We start from the raw sequence: 19624 nt of genomic DNA, 5'->3' as shown, positions 1-19624 counted from the left end.
GATATTTTGGTAACTAATGCCATAAGCAAAATACAGGAGGCCATCCGGCAGGTCTCAAACGCGTTGGAATTCGTAATTTATCTTGAGGGGTGTGAATTCCAATATCAAATTTAAAGAGAGAGAAATTAATTTACATGCATACAGGCAGGAATTTTGGTTCTTTTAAAGGAACGCGCCAGCCCTCGGGTCCCGCAGCCCAAGGTCTGGCCCGAAGCCCCGGAAGCCCAGCCCAGCGACCGCGGGCCACGAGTGACAACTCCGTGAGGGAGAAGAGCCCCGCTGGGAAGTTAGTACAAAGCAGCACGTTCCCACAGAGCAGTCCTGCATTTCTCATTCCAGCTCCCACCACCCACACCGAGCACACCGGCTTTTGCTCAATCGAGTTAGGAGCTGTTACTGTCAGCTCGGTCGCCCCACGAGGAGCCCCAGGTCCCCGCGCTGCTCGGTCGCCCTCGCAGGAGGTGCGTCTCCACCACTCGCGAGTCTGCACGCGCACCGCGCTCAACCTGTCGGACACCACCGCTTCCGGCCAAAGCCGCCCACCCCGCCCTAACGCTGCACCCAGCCGGGCGCCGAAACACACCCGCGAAATTCGGAGGAATCCCAGAGCAGCACCCGAAACCGCCGGGAGGGAGGGACAGACAGACGCGAAAACGGCGGACCCCGCGCGGCCAGGTCCCGCCCCCGTCCCCGCCCCGCGGCGCACGCGCACGCGCGCTTTCCCGCAGAGCCGGAAGCGGATCGCGCGGAGCCACGGGCGCGCTCGTGTGAGTGATTGTCGGTTTTTCTGGTTCATGCCGCCGGCGCGCTCCTCAGGCCCCGCCTCCACGCCCAGTTTCGGGGGTCGCCTGGTAAGGTTAAAATCCCTGAACCCCCTTCGTCCCTCTCGCTGGGAGCTCGTCCCTATCGCCTGTCGCGGCGTCGCCGTAAGACGTTCCGAGCCCTGTCGCTCGGTGCGGGACCCGGGAGTGTGCGCTCGGTTCCGTTACCGCTCTGAGGCGGGTACCGGCCCCAGCCTTGCCGTCTTCGGCTCTTGTAGACACCGATGGCCCTGCCGGTCGCTTTCCTGCTCGGAACCTTCCCGGGACTCCCGGCTCTGCCCCTACCCCCACCCGCGCCGGTACTGTGGTCCCTCGGGAAGTGGATGCAGGTCCTTCGCTCCGCTCCAGGGAGGGCAGAGAGGCAACCGAGATGGCGGGGAAGAGGCAGGAATCTGCGGAGTTAGGGGCCACCAGAAAGTCTGGGGACAAAGAGCGGCAGGGGTTGAAACAGAGGTTGCGGCAGAGCGGGGTCGAAGTGTTGGAATAGCGAGGGAGGGAAGCCGAAGGATGCGGAAACAGAGAGGGAAACGGAGATGGACAAAAGGAGAGAAGAGAAACGAGGACAGAGACATACACAGAGAACACAACACATAGTGGTCTCGGACAAAGCACGGGACCCAGACCCAGGTGAGTGTTGAATTGACTGGATGTGAGATGTTGAATTGTGCCGTAGGGATTTGTGGGTCTGGAATGAAAATTTGTTGAATTGTTTCAGTTAGGCCGAAGAGAATGAGAGTTGGGAAATCAGGTGTTGAAGGCGTCTGCACTTTCTAATTGCATAGAAGAGGATTCCGTGTGCAGCCCCTGTGAATCTAGAGTGCAGAGGCCTAGCTCAGGCGGTTCCAGGCCATCCTCTTCCCTTCCAGGAAACGGGGGAAGACTTTCTGTAACCACGTGGTGCTTTTCAAAATGGCCGTTATTGACAGAAAGTTTCTCTTTCCCCCCTTTTCCTGTGGCTCATGTCATTCTTTTCTAAGTTTGATGTATCTTCACACCTGTTTTAACTTTAATCTCAGAATCCACTGCAAATCTTTTTAGTTTCTAAGTTATGTTCCTTAGTTTTTTGTTCAGATTATGAGTTACATGATTTTCTACTTTACTGTAGTGGAATATTGTTTGATGTCTGGTAAATAACTTAAAGTGTCTCATTATGCACCGCTTAAGGATGTTGAGAATCTTTTAACACTCAACATCTAGTTTAGCCAGTTAGTTTCAAGTTCAGCAGTTCCCTTCCCTTAAGTGATCTCTTGAAATTACTGAGCTCTGAGCAGAAGTTTCCAACTAAGTGGATGTGCTCCTCCAGTCCCCTTTGTCTCTTCTGTGCCGATGTTGGGAGGATGGGCTGGACGATGTGGAACTTTATTCCGACAGAGTCCATCTGTTTATGATGCAGAGGTTTGCTCAGAGTTCATCTCCACAGGTGACCCTTCTTCATGTTTTTCAGGACTAATAACTATTTTCAATTTCATATACTTTTATTATATTTTTTCTGGAAAAGAGGAAGTAAATTAACTTGGGTTTGATTAAACCCATTAAAGAGACTCTTCCCTGATTCAGGAACATGAAAGGTCATCTGCAATTAGGACAAGTCCTTTCCACTTAAACCTGTCAGGGCTACCATTTTAAAATTTACTTACACCCAGGTCTGCTCACTGCTCTGTGGTTCAGACCTCTTAAGGGCAACGTGGTAAAAGTGTTCCCCCTCTGAGACTCAGTGCACCCGCCTGTGAATTGGAGATGTGTGTGAGTGTGTGTGTGTCCGTCCGTCCCTGGAGGTTCCTGAGAGAGTGTGCTCAGTTATAATTAGAGTTTAAAATGTGACCTAGTTCTCCAGAAATAATGAACACCATTGAAAGAGGCAGGAGCATAGTCCCAGAGACAAAGGCATGCACCTCTCAGCTCCTACCCCTTTCTGTATCATAACTATCTTAAATTTGATTGTGTCATCTCTTGGTATTAAACCCTCTTGTGGCTCCATCACTATCAGGACAAAAATCTAAACTTTCAGTATCGCTACCAGGGAGGAGCTCTGGAGCTGGCGTGGTCCTTAAGATTGAGAGTTGGTCCAGCTTGATGGAATGCACAGGCTTCTGTATCCTGCATCAACCATTCATTGGATGCAGCTGCCTAGGGAGGAGCCAAGAACTTGAATGAGGCAGTTCCTTTGGCCAAGTGCCAAGGGGACAAAGGACAATGCAGTTGCAGTAGAATGTGTGGGTTTCAGCAGGAGGGGAGGGCTTTCTGAAGACATACATGAAACAAGACTCTTGATGCCCTCCGTGTGGGAGTTATCGTCCCTGCCTCCCTCCTGTTGCAGTGAGCAGCAAAGGACTGTCTTTCCTCCACATGAAGGTTCTCCCAATATGTGTATTACAGCAGAGGAAGGGGTTATGTTGATTCTGTGCATTAAACAGCATACTTTTTGTCACACAGAATAACCATATCTGAGAAAGAAGCGCAGAAGGGGAAGGAAAAAAGGAGGAATGGCGCTTTCCCAGGTAAAAGTCATACTTTTTAGTTGTTTTTTCTCCTGCCTAAAATGTTTACTCACACTTTCTCCCAGTCTTCTCTCATCTCCATGAAGATTCCATCTCACTGTGACCCCATGACACGGAACTTGGGAAGAGGCTCCTTTTAGGTGGTCAGCCTGGGAAGGATTTTCTGTGCAGGCATGGACTGGAGAAAGGGAGTAGGCTCTGTGGTGTCAGTGAGGTTGGACTTTAAGGATTCCTCAGAGACCCCTTCTGGATGTCCTTTCAGCTCATATAAATCAAGATTAAAGAGATTACGTATATAAGTGATGTATTAATGCGCACAGATACCTGAGAAACTCTGGAAAAGGAGACTGATAGGGGATATTTGCTTTTTCTAATTTTATAAATGTCATCGGACGTTAAACAAGGACATCAGTATATTTCTGACTCCAAAATATTAATACTTTGAAAGAGATGGGAAGTTCAAAGTAGGAAATAAGGAACAGAGAGGGTGTTTTGTTTTATTAACATAATTAGTTTTAAAATGTAGAATCAACCCATTTGTCTAACAGTGAGTGTTCTTTAAATTATTCATTGCACACCCATCTCATAAAGACCATGAGGTCTTTATGGAACACTCAAGGTCTTTGCAACTCTCACACAGCAGATCTTTTAGGATAAAATGTTTATGGTTTAGCCAAGACATAGGAGCAGAACTTTCTGTCATTAGAGAGTCTGGGGCTAAATTTTTATTTTACTAATTTTTTTTAAAGATTTTTATTAATTTATTTGACAGACAGAGATCACAAGTAGGCAGAGTCAGGCAAAGAGAGAAGAGGAAGCAGTCTCCCCCCTGAGCAGAGAGCCCGATGCGGGGCTCGATCCCAGGACCCTGAGATCATGACCGGAGCCGAAGGCAGAGCCTTTAACCCACTGAGCCACCCAGGCGCCCCTTATTTTACTAATTATCGTTAAATGTTTTTTTGTTTGTTTTTGTTTTTTCTGTATGAAACCTCTCTGGTGTTGCTGTGGTTCAGTCCTACACAAAGATGGAGTTTAGAAACTAAGAAGTAAACTGTCCCCTTCCCATCATATATATCATCCATCATCACTGATTGTCTTCATGAGGAACCAGTATTCTCTTTAGTAACTATTATAAAAACCTTATAAAAATGCATTTATATACTATAAGTTATATACTATAATGATTTGAAAAATATTCTTCAGTGAATGTTTAATTATCATATTTTATTTTGCAAATTTAAATATTTACATACCGTATGTCTGGAATTGTCTTCATGTTAGTAAACAGATAACTGCTTTTTTAGAGCCTCATCGGACCATCCTCTAAATGAAGATACATTGATTACCAGGTTAACCTGGTAATGACGGTGTTCCTGAGGAGGCCAGACATTCCACTTACTAAGTAAACTGTCTTAAACATACTATTTTACTAATTATTGTTTAAACTAAGTCAACTATCTTAAACATACTGAGCTAAAGGAAGCCATGGAAGAGAACAAAGAAGTAGGAGAACAAGGTTTCAACAAATAGAAAATATTAATAAAGAGACAGAAATTATGGTAAAGGGATAGAATACAAATTCTGGAGCTAAAAAGTACAATCACCAAAACTGAAAATTCACTAGAGGGTTCAGTAGCAGACTGACAAGAAGAATAAAGAATCGGTAAACTTGGGCACCTGAGTGGCTCAGTTTTTAAGCGTCTGCCAGGATCCTGAGATCAAGCCCCACATCGGGCTCCCCACTCTATGGGAAGCCTGCTTCTCCCTCTCCCACTCCCCCTGCTTGTGTTCTCTCTCTCGCTGTGTCTCTCCCTGTCAAATAAATAAAATCTTCAAAAAATAAAAATAAATTTAAAAAAAACACAAAGGGAGACTGTACAGGAACAGTTGTCATATGCTATTAAAGCTAAGTTAATATCAACGAAATTCAAATATTAGTTCTATATGTAAACTGCAATCCCCAGGGTAACCACTCAGAAAATAACTTAAAACTATGCAGAAAAATAACAAAAGCAATCAAAATTGTGTGCACACGGGGTGCCTATGTGGCTCAGTCGTTAGGCATCTGCCTTTGGCTCAGGTCATCCCAGGGTCCTGGGATCGAGGCTTGCATCGGGCTCCCTGCTCTGCGGGAGGCCTGCTTCTCCCTCTCCCACTCCCCCTGCTTGTGTTCCTTCTCTCATTGTCTCTCTCTGTGTCAAATAAATAAAATCTTTAAAAAAAATAGTATGCACACACAGACAAAAAGGAGGAATTATGAAACAAAATATTAAACATACAGAAAGCAAATAGCTAAATGGCAGAAGTAATTCTTTAGTAGTAACCTGAAATGTAAATTGATTAAACTCTTCAATAAAAGAAAAAGGAGTTAATTTTTAAAAATAATTTCACTCTGTATCTACAAAAGACTCACTTTAGATACACATGTGGATTGAAAGTGAAAGGATGGCAAAGATACTCCATGTAAATAGTGATGAAAGCTAGGGGGGTAGTACAAATAGATGAAATAGATGAAGTTGTTAAATTGTTACCAGAGAAGTTGAAGGACATTACATTTTGAAAGAAGGGCCAATCCATCAAGAAGATAAAACAACTGTGAACAATATGTACATAACAACAAAGCCCCCAATTTTTTGAAGCAAAAGTTGAGGAGACAGTCCTACTATAATAGTTGGAGACCTCAATACTCCCCTTGTAACAATGGCTAGAACAACCAAACATAATATCAGTAAGGAAATAAAGGACTGACCAACACTAAATCAACTAGACTTAGCACACATCTATAGAACACTCCCAACAAAAACAAAGCACTAAAAAATTAGGAATAGAAGGGAACTTCCTCAGTCTGAAAAAAAGGTATTACTAAAATTCCGCAGCTAACATTATACTCATTGGTGAAAGACTGAAAACTTGCCTAATTACCTAATTAGGTAATTACCTTACCTAAAAAAACTTACCTAATACCTAATACCCTAATACCAAGAACAAATAAGGGTGCCCCATTTTGTCACCACACTTTAACATTATACTGAAATTCTAACCAGAGAAAATAGAGGGGAAAAATAAATAAAATGTGTCAAAATTGGAAAAGAATTCAACCTTTGTCTATTCACAGAATACATGATCTTATATTTAGAAATAAAGTATCCTTGGGGCACCTGGGTGGCTCAGTGGGTTAAAGCCTCTGCCTTCGGCTCAGGTCATGATCCCAGGTTCCTGGGATTGAGCCCCACGTCAGGCTCTCTGCTCAGCAAGGAGCCTGCTTCCACCTCTCTCTCTGCCTGCCTCTCTGCCTGCTTGTGATCTCTGCCTGTCAAATAAATAAATAAAATCTTAAAAAAAAAAAAAAAGAATCCTCAAAAGAACTGTTAGAGAAAATAAATTCATTGAAGTCACAGAACACAATATCAACACTCGCAATTCAGTTGTATTTCTGTATACTGGCAATCAGCAAGAAAGTAAGTAAACAGTTCATTTACAAGAGCATCAAAACGAATGGGAGTAAGTTTAACCAAGGAAATAGAAGATTTATACACAATGAAAACTACCAGGTTGCTGAGAAAAAATTAAAACCTAAATAAATGTCAAGATAACCTGTGTTTGGAAGACATTAAAATGGCAGTGCTCCCCAAAGTGAGATAAAGAGTAATGCAATACCCAGCAAAATCTCAACAGCCTTTTTTAAAAGCACAAATCTGAAACCTGATTCTAAAACTCAATTGATTTGGTAAGGACCCCAAATAACCAAAATTAACATGATAAAGACCAAAGTTGGAAGACCTAGAATGCCCAACATCAAACCATACTACAAATCTTAAATCTTTTTTTTTTTTAACAAGTCGTCTTTTTTTAAGTTTTTATTCATTTGACAGAGAAAGTGAGATCACAAGTAGGCAGAGAGGCAGACAGAGAGAGAGGGAAGCAGGCTCCCCGATGCGCAGAGAGCCTGATGTGGGGCTCGATCCCAGGACCCTGAGATCATGACCTGATCCGAAGGCAGAGGCTTAATCTACTGAGCCACCCAGGCGCCCCCATACTACAAATCTTGAGTAATCAAAAGTGTAACTCCAGCAGAGGCTAGAAATACAGATCAAAGTGACAGAACTGAGCATCCACAAATAAATCCATACATCTGTAGTCAATTCCTTTTCTACAGGTGTGCCAAAAGTAGTCAGTGGAAAAGAATATTAAGTGGTGTTGGCACAGCTGGATATCCGTGTGAGAAAGAATAAAATTGAAACTACCTTGCACCATATAAATAATTCAGAATTAATCAAAGACTCAATATAAGAGCTAAACCTTTAAAACTCCTAGATGAGAACAGAGGTAAAGCTTCATGACCTTGTGTTTGGCAGTGGATTTAATATGTGATACCATAAACAAAAGAGAGAAAGATAAATTGGTCATCATCAAAATAATGTTTGTGCACTAAAGGACATTATCACATGCATGAAATATAACCTACCAAATGGGAGGAAATAATGTACAAATCATGTATCTCATAAGGGTCTAGAACCTAGAATATTTGAAGAACTTCTACAACTCAACAACCCAAATAAAAAGAACCCAATGAAGGGTCAGGGGTGGGAGGTTGGGGCAACCTGAGGGTTTTGAAGGGTCAGGGGTGGGAGGTTGGGGGAACAGGTGGTGGGTAATGGGGAGGGCACGTTTTGCATGGAGCACTGGGTGTTGTGCAAAAAGAATGAATACTGTTACGCTGAAAAAATAAATAAAATGGGAAAAAAAAAAAAAAAAGAAATGGTCAAAGGATTTTAACACACACTTCTCCATAGCAGATTAACAGCTGAAACAGGCCACTGAAGAGAGGTTCAGTGAAATCAGTCTTTGGTGAAATGCAGAGTCAAAACCACAATGAGATACCATTTCACACCCACTAGGATGAATACAGTAAGACAAAATGTTGGTAAAGATGTGGAGAAATTAGAATCATGACTCTGTTAAAATGTAGAAGTTGCTATTGGAAGTAGCATGGCAGATTCTTGAAAAATTAAACCGTGTGACCCAGGAATTCCATTCCTAGGTATATAACCAAAAGAACCCAAAACAGGTATCCAGACACCTACTTGTACTTGAAAGTTCACAGCAACATTATTAACATTAGCCAAAGGTGATGACCAAAGGCCCATCAATAGACAGTGAATACAGTCTAGTCCTACGATGGAATAGTATTCAACCATAAAAAAGTGATGTACTGATACATACTACATTAGCACGAACCTGAACATTATTCCAAGTGAAAGAAGCCAGATGCAGAAAAGGCACACTTTATACCATTCCATTTACAAATATGAAAAACCCAAACTAGGTAAATCCATAGAGACAAAGCATTAGTGGTTGCCAGAAACTGGGGAAGAAAGGGCCAATAGGAGCACCTGCTTAATGAGTAAAGGGTTTCCATTGGGAACGATAAAAATATTTTTGATCTTGACTGAGGTGATGTTTGTTCAACACTGTGAATATACTAAATGCCACCAAATGGTACTTTAAAATGGCTAATTTTATGGTGTTTAAGAAAATCAGAGAACTATAACTTGCTCAGAATTATCTTACACAGATAGGTCAGAATACTCATCCCAGTCATGTCACCTTTACACATCTCTGCTGCTTTTACTTTGTGTCAGAATCAGAACACTCTGCCTGTCCGCTTGGTGAGATGTGTTTTCACTTCAGGGACACCTGACCTTCAGAGATGTGGCCATTGAATTCTCTCAGGAGGAATGGGAGTGCCTGGACCCTGCCCAGAGGGCCTTGTACAGGGACGTGATGATGGAGAACTACCGGAACCTGGTCTCCCTGGGTGAGAAGAGTTTCCTTCCAGAAGTTGGTAGTTACTTTTGTATGTCTTCGCATTTTTTCTTGAGAGCCCCTGACTTGACTGTATGAGTTTCAAATCCCTGTTCTTAAGGGAGTGATGAAAGCTGTTTTGATAGAGAATGGAAAGGCTTCATAATGTCAAGTGGACTCTACTGTCCCTTCTCTTCAGGAGTTCTGCATTCATGCTTCATTAGGTAGTTGCAGAACATTAGTAGTCAGAAAACCTTACGGTGAATTTTTTAAAAATACCTGATTCTATGGTCTTACCCTTGTGCTTTTGATTCAGTAGTTCTTGGAAGAGAGCTAGATACCTGCACACGTAAAATAACCCTGAAGCATTCAGGAGAATGCTTTCATTTCAGTAGAAATACTTTCTACACCCACGTATAATGAACACCCTCTGTTCTCCACTGAATGAAGAGCCAGGAATATGCCAGAAAGAGCAAAGCATATCAGGTCCTTTTTTCTTTATAACTTGAAGTCTCTTGAGCTCATTATTACTTATTTTGGAACAAGGGGAAGAGCTGTGGACTGTGGAAAGTGAAGTGCAAATGGGAAGTGCAGACATGTGGGAATGTGTTAGGATGGGAACACGTAAGAGCTCAGATGGGCGGAGTAAGCTGCTCCATTAAATACTGCTTGGGGAAGATCTATGGGAAAATAAAAGTTTATTTCTTATCAACTCTCAAAGGAAATCCTCTGCGCACCATTGTCATGACCTGCAACACTCTGCCCTGGCCCCTCCGACCATATTGGTGCCATTGTTTGAGAGGGACCAAGATGGCTGTCCCTGAGGAGTCTTTCCCCTTGATTACTCTTGGTTCTCAATCCATACAGATCAGAGCTGAGGCCTCTGTAGTGCTGACCCCACGACCTATTCAATTTCCATTAACATTTTTATATCCTTGGGAGAACGTCTCAGCAAACAGAATGGCTGCCTTTCCGTTGTATCGGGGGCTCCATGAGACTTCGTGGAGCTGTGTCAAGCCCTCTCTGCCTGTTCAGGCCCCTCAGCCATTTCTTCAGTTCTCATTTTGCCATTCATGTTTAAAGAAAATGGGGAGGGTCTTTCTGAGATGGTGGCCCAGCAGTAATATAAAGACTGGATACCGAGATCCTCTCTGATCCCCACTGCCACATGGGGGTATAGCCTGGTCGCTCGGACATTGACCCTGCAGTCTGGATAGAGCACACAGCCCCTTTCAGGAACCCCACAAAATTTGACCCTCTTATTTTACCTCCCATATATTGTATTTTTCTCCCTCTTCTCCTCTAAGATTTTGCCTCTGAAACTTGCTTTTGAAGAATAATTCCAAGGGTCTAAAGCTTCATCCTCTTTTCCTGCTGTGATAACCCACCTTTAGGTAACAGGCAGCTTCACAGTGGACTCTGCCATGGAGGAGGTTTACCAGGTAACAAAATTCTCGAAGAGGAGCATAGATTAGTATGCTGTGGTATCCTCCTGCTGCATAAAGAAGTGCTTCTTGAAGCCACCAGGTAGAATGTCAGCATGTCCCAGGACACCGAGATGGAAGGTATCAGGAGGTCCTCAGTGATCTGGGCCTCTAGTTGTCCTAGCTTTTGTGCAGTTTAACAGTGCTTCCCGAGGGCGGTGACGGTGTAGATCAGACATAATACGATCATCTCCTTTGAGCCAGCAATAAGAGAGTCATCTCACCCTCCCTCCTGGCCCCTGCAAACATGGATCTCTTTACTGTCTCCATAGTTTTGCCTTTTCCAGAATGTCATAAAGTTGGAATCAAACAGGATATATAGCCTTTTCAGACTGTTGTGCATTTACGTTTCCTCCATGTCTTTTCCTGGCTTGATAGCTCCTTTCTTTTTAGCGCGGAATAGTATTTTCGTTGTCTGAATGGGCCACAGGTTATTTCTCCATTCGTCTACTGAGAGGCACCTTGGTGGCTTTCAGGATTGGGCAATTACAGATAAAGCTGCTATGAACATTCATATGCAGGGGGTTTTGGTGTGTTGTTTGGCTTTTATAGCCCTTTTTGGTTTTTGTAGAACTTCATTCCTTTTTGTCGCCACGTAATATTCCATGCACGAATCCTGCATCTTGTTTATCCATCCATGCGTCGCTGGCCATTTGCGTTGCTTCTGCCTTATGGCCGTTATGAGTAATGCTGCTGTAAATAGTTTTGCACAGGTTTTCATGGAGACATACAGTTTTCATTTCTCTTCTGCATATAGCTAGGAGTGGAACTCCTGGGCCATACAGTAGTTTTCTTTAATCTTTTGGAGAGCCACCAGACTCTTCCAAAGCAGCTGCCCCATTTTACATTCCCACCAGGGATGTATGAACATTCCAGATTCTCCATATCCTTACCAACACTTGTAATCTGTTTCCTTGATTATAGCCATCCTAGGGATGTGGAGTTGTATCTTACTCCGGTTTTGATTTGCATTTCCCTAATGACTAATGGTGTTAGACATCTTTTTGTGTGCTTATTGGCCATCTTTCTGTGGTTTTTGAAATGTCTGTTCAGATTCTTTGTCCATTTTAAAATTGGATTGTCTTTTTTGTTGTTGAGTCTAAAGAGTTCTTTATATATTCTAGATGCAAGTACCTTATCAGATATATGATTGGCAAATATTTTCTCCCATTCTGGGGGTTCTCTTTTGACTTTGTTGAAGGCTGAGTTTTAAAGGCTGAAGGAGAGGATAATCTTTATTGAGATTGTGTTTGTAAACTAGTTTCCTAAAGTGTCTACAATAACAATCTGAAAATGGATTTTCATGACTGGTAGGACTTGAGGTTATATGCTAAAAATTTCTCAAATCTTAACTTGCCAGGATAAAAGGCACTTAGGCACATTTGGGAGCGTTTTTGTTTCAACTCAGGTCATTTCCACCTATAGCCTCTGAGAGCTGTGTTCACACAATATGCATGTGGGTCACAACACCCGCAATGCTTCCTTTGCCCCCCTCCACCTGCCACTGCTGCTCTTTACTGGCCACATTCTTCCTGTTTCAGCATTTCTCTTCCTGTTTACAAAAGTAAATTTCAATATATAAGATCGTGTTACCCGGTTTTGATCAAGACAGAAATGTTTCACTACTGACAGTGTTGGTCTAGCGGACACAAAGTCACTTCATTCTACAAGGAAGCCACCTCCCTTAACCCTCTGAGAAGATGATGGTGTCTTAGTTGATCCTTTTCCTAGTACTGTCTGTCTAATAAAATAAAGCTAAAATCTCTCTTTCCCAGGCCATCCTGGCTTCTTAGGGTCTGGCCCCTGTGCATTCATTAGGAGGAAGTCATGATGTGGATAATTCCAAAAAGTGAAAATCTAAAATTAGATGTGGTCTAAATACAGCTTACTCAGATTTCTAGTTAGCCTTTCTGTAGGAAAAACCTGTATCATTGCTCAAATGCTTACTGCATTCCTACTATATGGAAAGCACCATATTGATATCTTTTTGTTTTTCGTTTAAAACCTCAAAGTACAGCAGCAGTTTGTTTTGCTTTGTTTTTGGTTTGGTTCTTTTTTTTGAAAGAGAGAGCACAAGCATGTGTGTGCTGGCGGGAGAGGCGGGGGAGGGAGGGAAGAGAAGAGAATCTTCAGCACACTCTACACCCAGCACAGAGCCTGACAGGGGGCTTGATCTCACAACCCTAAGGTCATGACCTGAACCAAAACCAAGAGTCAGACACAACATACCGAGAGCCACTCAGGCACCCCAGCAGCAAGTCTGTTTGTTTGTTTGTTTGTTTTTAGATTTTATTTATTTATGTGACAGACAGATCACAAGTAGGCATAGAGGCAGACAGAGAGAGGGAGGAAACAGGCTCCCCGCTGAGCAGAGAGCCCGATATGAGGCTCCATCCCAGGACCCTGAGATCATGACCTGAGCCAAAGGCAGAGGCTTTAACCCACTGAGCCAGCCAGGTGCTCATCTTTTTTCTTTTTTTCCTCCTAAACCTTTTGATCCCCTTCACCCATTTCTGCTACTATCCTGTTAGCCTCCTGCCTCTGGTCACCGTCAGTATACTCTCTGTATCTCAGAGCGTTGTTGTTGTTGTTGAAGAGTCCACATATAAAACAGATCATAGAAGATATTGGTCTTTTTGGCTGACTTATGCCACTTAGCGTAATGTCCTCAAGGTCCATCCATGTTATCACAAATGGCAAGATTCTGTTCTTTTTTTTAGACTGGATAACACTGTATTTACCCATTCACCCATCAGTGGACACTTAGATTGTTTCCATATCACGGATATTGTGAATAGTGCTGCATTGAACATCGGAATGCATGTATCTTTTTGAATTCGTGTTATTCTTCAGATAAATAAGAGGAATTGGTGGATCATACAGTAATTCTGTTTTTCATTTTTTTAGGAACACCCATACTGTTTTCCATACTGGCTACACCAATTTAGACTCCCACCAACAGTGCATAAATCTCCATCCCTTCACCAACAGTGGTTATTTTTTTTTTTTTTTGATACCTGCCATTCTGACAAGCATAACGTGGTATCTCACTGTGGCTCTGATTTGCATTCCCCTGATGATGAATGATCTTCAGCAGCTTCTCTTGGTCCTATTGGCCATCTGGATGTATTTGTTGGAAAAATCTATTCAGATCTTTTGCTCATTTTTTAAATTGGGTTATTTGGGGGCTTTTTGCTGTTATTTTGGATTATTAGCCCCTAATAAGATACATGATTTGCTAATATTTTCTCCCATTCAATAGGTTACCTTTTCTTCATTTTGTTGATGGTTTCCTTGCCTGTGCAGAAATTTTCTAGTTTGATGCAAGTCCCACTTATTTTGCTTTTGTTGATTTTTAGTATCAAGAGTGAAAAAATATCATTGCCCAGACCTGTGTCAAGGAGCTTATTACCCTCTATCTTTTCTTCTAGGAGTTTTATGGATTCAGGTGTTAAGTTCAAGTCTTTAATCTCTTTTGGGTTAATTTTTGTGTATGGTATCAGATACTGGCCCAGTTCCATTCTTTTGCATGTGGCTGTCCAGTTTTCCCAATACTGTTTATTGAAGAGACTGTCCTTTCCCCATTGTATATTCACGTCTCCTTTGTTGTAAATTGACCATGTGTGGGTTTATTTCTGGGTTCTCTTCTGTTGTTCTCTGTGTCTGTTTTTATGTTAATACCATATTGTTTTCATTACCACAGCTTTGTAATGAAGGAGTGTGAAATCAGGGAACATGATGCCTCTAACTTCATTTCATTCTTCCTTCTCAAGATGCTTTCGCTATTTGGGATCTTTTGTGGTTCCATACAGATTGTAGGATTTTTCTGTTTTGTGTCCCAGGTTTTTACATGGACATAAGTTTTCATCTTAGCTATGTAAATACCAAGGAGTTTGACTGCTGGATCCTATTTAAGAGTATATTTAATTCTGTAAAAAACTGCAGGCTGTCTTCCAGAGGGGATACCATTTTGCATTCCCACCAGCAGTGACTGAGAGTTCCTTTTCCACATCCTCAGTGGTATATTAGGTGTTACAGTGTTCTGGATTTTGGCCATTCATAACTGTAGTGGTATCTCGGTATTTTTTTTTTTAAGATTTTATTTATTTATTTGACAGAGAGAGAGATCACAAGTAAGCAGAGAGGCAGGCGGAGGGAGAGGGGACGCAGGCTCCCTGCCAAGCAGAGAGCCTGATGCAGGGCTCCATCCCAGGACCTTGGAATCATGACCTGAGCCGAAGACAGAGGCTTTAACCCATTGAGCCACTCAGGCACCCAATGTATCTCATTATTTTATTTTATTTTATTTCATTTTTTTTTACTTTATAAATTTATTTATTTATTTTTTCAGCGTAACAGTATTCATTGTTTTTGTGTATCTCATTATTTTAACACACATTTTCCTTAGTTAAATATATGACATTCTTTAAACTGAGAATTTTGGGTATCTTGTGAACATACTTTTAAGTTACTGCTTTAGTCCCAGAAATACCATTCAATTGACTTACCTGAGCTTTTTGTATAAGATACATTATTTTTTTGCTATATATATGTACTTTTCTGAAAATAACTTTTAAATTTTATTTTCATTACTTTTTTTTTGCTACAAATAATTTATTCTAATATTCTTGTCTAGATTCATCATGTACATCCTGGTATATTAATAATATCTAAATATCTAATTTTACTTAAGGAAATGAAGTTTTTTTACACCCCATGGTTTCCTTATTACTACTGCTTCTAATATTTGTGTTTCCCAGAAAATTTCTTAAGCTCTTGAAATTACGTATTTCAGTTAACCCACCTGGTCCTTGTTGACACACATCCCAATGCTGTCCTGTTTTCCTGTTATTGGCTACTGAAACATTGCTAACCACAACTGTGCACATAGACCTCTGTCATGGACCACAGTGACACTGCCAAAAATTGTTTCCCTGTTTATATACTGCTGTCCACACTGTCCTTCTAAGGGACATATTACCACAGATGTGCAAGCACAAGCACTACTCCCACTTCTCCTGGTACTCCTTGTGCTTCACTCTTGCTTTTCTGAACCCAAATCCTGGCCTTGGCTCAGGCTTTTCATTGATGTAAACAAACTGTACTGGTATGTCCTGGTATATTAATAAGGAGGCCAAGGCACCTCAGTTTCCACAGGACCCGCCCCTCCCCACACTGCATTACCTACATACGGAAAGAGCCCTATTCATACACAGCACAGCCTGCTCAGTACAGCTGCGTGATCTGGTGCTTCATAATAATGTGTGGGGTTAGGATGAAAGAAAAAAGGTACTTTAAGAAATCTGTATTACAGTTAAAAAACTGATATTTCTAGCAGGTTAAGTAACCAGTTACACAAAATAATAGTCTCTGGAATTCTAAAGAATTCTTTCCCGAGAACTAAAGAAAGAATTTACATTCCATAAGGAACACACAGTAGGAAAAATGAAAGATACGTTGAGAATCACTTAATTATGAAATATTGGGTTCAGATAAACACACTTTTATAAAGTTTAAGAATTAGGGAAGACAGAAATCTCAGTTATGATCTCATGTACAGTTACATAATAGCCAGTATATAGATCAGCTCCCTAAACATGAAGTATCAAATACCCAGGTATATGGCCAAAAAATATGTATAGTATATAATAGTATGTTTAGAAAATTTATCTTAAGATCAGAGAAAATATTAATATGGAAAAATTTATAAAAAGAAAACTTAAAAAATTATATATTATAATAGTGTTTGTATATTACGATAGTGCTTGAAGACTGTGCTTGAGAAACTTCATATGTTCATGATAAGTACTTTTTTATGTAATTATGTAATTCAGCATACAATAATTACCGTCTAACTCTCTTTGATAGGAAGCCTTTCTGCTGGATTTGCAATCAAGAAATTATCACCAAAAGCGGACATTAATAAAGGAGAATCATACCGCTTAGTGATATTGGAGGGAAATGAAAGCCAAGGCATCAAGGATTTTGATCTCAAGGAAGTCTGGGAAAATATGCAGGAGTTTGAGAGTCAGTGGAGATACGATGCAAGAAATTACAAAGAAGTGCCTTTGACACATAACAAAAATCTCACTCATAGAAAAGATCAACAGCTTAATAAATCCTCAATTACTTTTCCTCCAAAGCAGAGTACTTCTGTAGGAAATCATACATACCAATATTTCATGCATGGTGAGCCATTTGTAAGGCATTTGTTAAAACTGGAAAATAACATAAGTGTTGCTGGAAACTGGTACAGAGACTGTTTGGAAAACAGAACTGGATTATGTTTACACGCACACCTGGCTGAACTGCAGAGATTTCAGACTGAGGAAAAAATGTATGAATGTAATCAAGTTGAGAAATCTTTCAACAATGGTTCCTCCGTTTCACCACTTCAAAGAACTCCTTCTAGTATCAAAAACATTTGGAATAAATACAGGAAGATTTTAAAATATCCTTTGTTACCTGCACAATACAGAAGAGCGTATGCTAGAGGAAAATCTTACAAATGTAAAGACTGTGGGAAGGCTTTTAGCAAAAGCTCAAACCTCATGAGTCATGAGAGAATTCATTCAGGACAGAGACCTTACAAATGTAATGAGTGTGGCAAAGCCTTTACAGAGCGCTCACATCTTACTCAACATAAGAAAATCCATACTGGAGAGAAACCTTACAAATGTAAAGAGTGTGGCAAAGCCTTTAACCAATGTTCGAACCTCACTAGACATCAGAGAATCCATACAGGAGAGAAACCATATAAATGTAACATATGTGGCAAGGTCTGTAGTCAAAATTCGAACCTTGCAAATCATCAGAGAATGCATACTGGAGAGAAACCTTACAAATGTAATGAATGTGGTAAGGCTTTTATCCAACGGTCACACCTTTGGAGTCATGAGAGAATTCATACTGGTGAGAAACCTTACAAATGTAATGAATGCAGCAAAGCCTTTGCTGAACGTTCAAGCCTTACTCAACATAAGAAAATCCATACTGGAGAGAAACCTTACAAATGTAAGGAGTGTGGCAAAGCTTTTAAGCAGTGCTCACACCTCATTAGACATCAGAATACACATCCTGGAGAGAAACCACACAAATGTGATGTTTGTGGCAAGGCTTTTATCCAAAGTTCTAGCCTTCTAGAACATCAGAGAATTCATACAGGAGAAAAACCTTATAAATGTAGTAAATGTGATAAGGCTTTTATCAGACGGTCACACCTATGGGGCCATGAGAGAACTCACACTGGAGAGAAACCTTACAAATGTATTGAGTGTGGGAAAGCCTTTGCTGAGCGTTCAAATCTTACTCAGCACAGAAAAATCCATACTGGAGAGAAACCTTACAAATGTAATGTGTGTGGCAAAGCTTTTACCCAATTTGCAAACCTTACCAGGCATCAGAAAATACACACTGGAGAGAAACCACACAAATGTGATGTGTGTGACAAGGCTTTTATCCAAAGTTCAAGCCTTATGGAACATCAGAGAATTCATACAGGAGAAAAACCTTATAAATGTAGCAAATGTGATAAGGCTTTTATTAAACGTTCTCATCTTTGGGGTCATGAGAGAACTCATACTGGAGAGAAACCTTACAAATGTAATGAGTGTGGCAAAGCCTTTACAGAGCGCTCACATCTTACTCAGCATAAGAAAATCCACACTGGAGAGAAACCTTATAAATGTAATGAGTGTGGCAAAGCTTTTACCCAATTTGCAAAACTTACTAGGCATCAGAAAATACATAGTGAAAAGAAACATTATAAATCTAGTATGCGTGGCAGTGGTTTTATTCAAAACTCAAGCTTTGGGGATCATCAAAGAACTCACAATAGAAGGAAACCTTACAAATAAAATGATTAAGCAAGTGTTCAAGCCTTATTCAACATCAGAGATTCCATATCATGGAGAGGAACCATATGAAACTAATGTATGTGGCAAAACTTGTAACCAGGGGCTTACACCTCACTTGACATCATAATATAAATCTCTAAAAGAAAGCACACAAATGTAATGTATGCCACGGCTTGTCCAAAGTTTATACCTTGTGGAACGTAACTGTTCTTAGAGACAGAAACCTTACAAATGTAATGAGTGTAATCAGCTTTATAAAAAATGTACAGCTTTGGGGGGGGCACATAAAATAAGTGAACATTACAAATGTAATGAAAGTGATCATTTGTTTAGCCAATTCTCTCAATGGACTAAAATAAGAAAATTCATACTACGGGGGAAGTAGGTCTACTTTGAGGATTAACCAATCGTAGATGTTAAATTCCACAGAAAATTTAAATTATTTAAAACCTAATGAGATGATAGGTATCAACAGAACAAGGATACCTGTGGAAAGAGCTACTAATTACCTTCAGCTTATAATTTTTTAAATATTTTAAGTATCCTCAATACTCAGTGTGGAATTTAAACTCACGACCCCAAGATCAAGAGTCACGTCCTCTTATAAGGACTGAGCTAGCCAGAAGCCCCTGTAAATTTTTTTACTTAATTACTTGAGGTTTCTCGAGGCTGCATTATTACTGGTGACACAACCTGCAGTTTGGAATCCACTGATGTTATACTTTGGTTACATGCATTTCATGGGCCACCATAATGGTCTCAAGGGATCGGTAAGGTGAAAGGACCCAGGTCATTAGGTGGGGTTTACTCATACCTATGTAACCTGGAAAAACTAGGACACTAATTTTAAGATACAGCATATTGTAGGTTTGCAGGCTTGGTGGGGGCAGGGAATACTATAAAACTGTTACCTAAATTGCCATGTTTTCTGTGATCACAGCCTTTTCTCTAGATTTGTTGGTATGATTGTGGGCCTTTGTTGATGGTTACAGGAAAGGATGATCATGAAACAGAGTAGGCCAGGACGTTAAGAGAAAGATTTTCATGTAAGTAGAAGGACAGGTTACTAGGGATGGCATATGTGGTAGAAAAAATGGAAGGGGAATGATGATTTCTCCCTCTTATGAAAGGTAGTAATCGTTGTATATCATAGATTAGTA

At 40.9% G+C, this 19624-nt stretch overlaps 1 protein-coding gene across 1 annotated transcript; it reads left to right on the top strand.

The window, feature by feature from the left end:
- The first annotated feature begins 751 nt into the window (after nt 1-751).
- On the top strand, nt 752-18473 carry LOC123931284 (zinc finger protein 677-like). The gene is given in 4 exon segments (XM_045988226.1): nt 752-851; nt 3255-3319; nt 9011-9164; nt 16477-18473. Coding segments are annotated over 3 exon segments (2166 nt in total). The 5' UTR covers nt 752-851; nt 3255-3304.
- The last annotated feature ends 1151 nt before the right edge of the window (nt 18474-19624 follow it).

Source organism: Meles meles, chromosome 19, assembly GCF_922984935.1.
Source record: "Meles meles chromosome 19, mMelMel3.1 paternal haplotype, whole genome shotgun sequence".
NCBI lineage: Eukaryota > Metazoa > Chordata > Mammalia > Carnivora > Mustelidae > Meles > Meles meles.
This window is presented reverse-complemented; position numbering and strand designations above follow the sequence as displayed.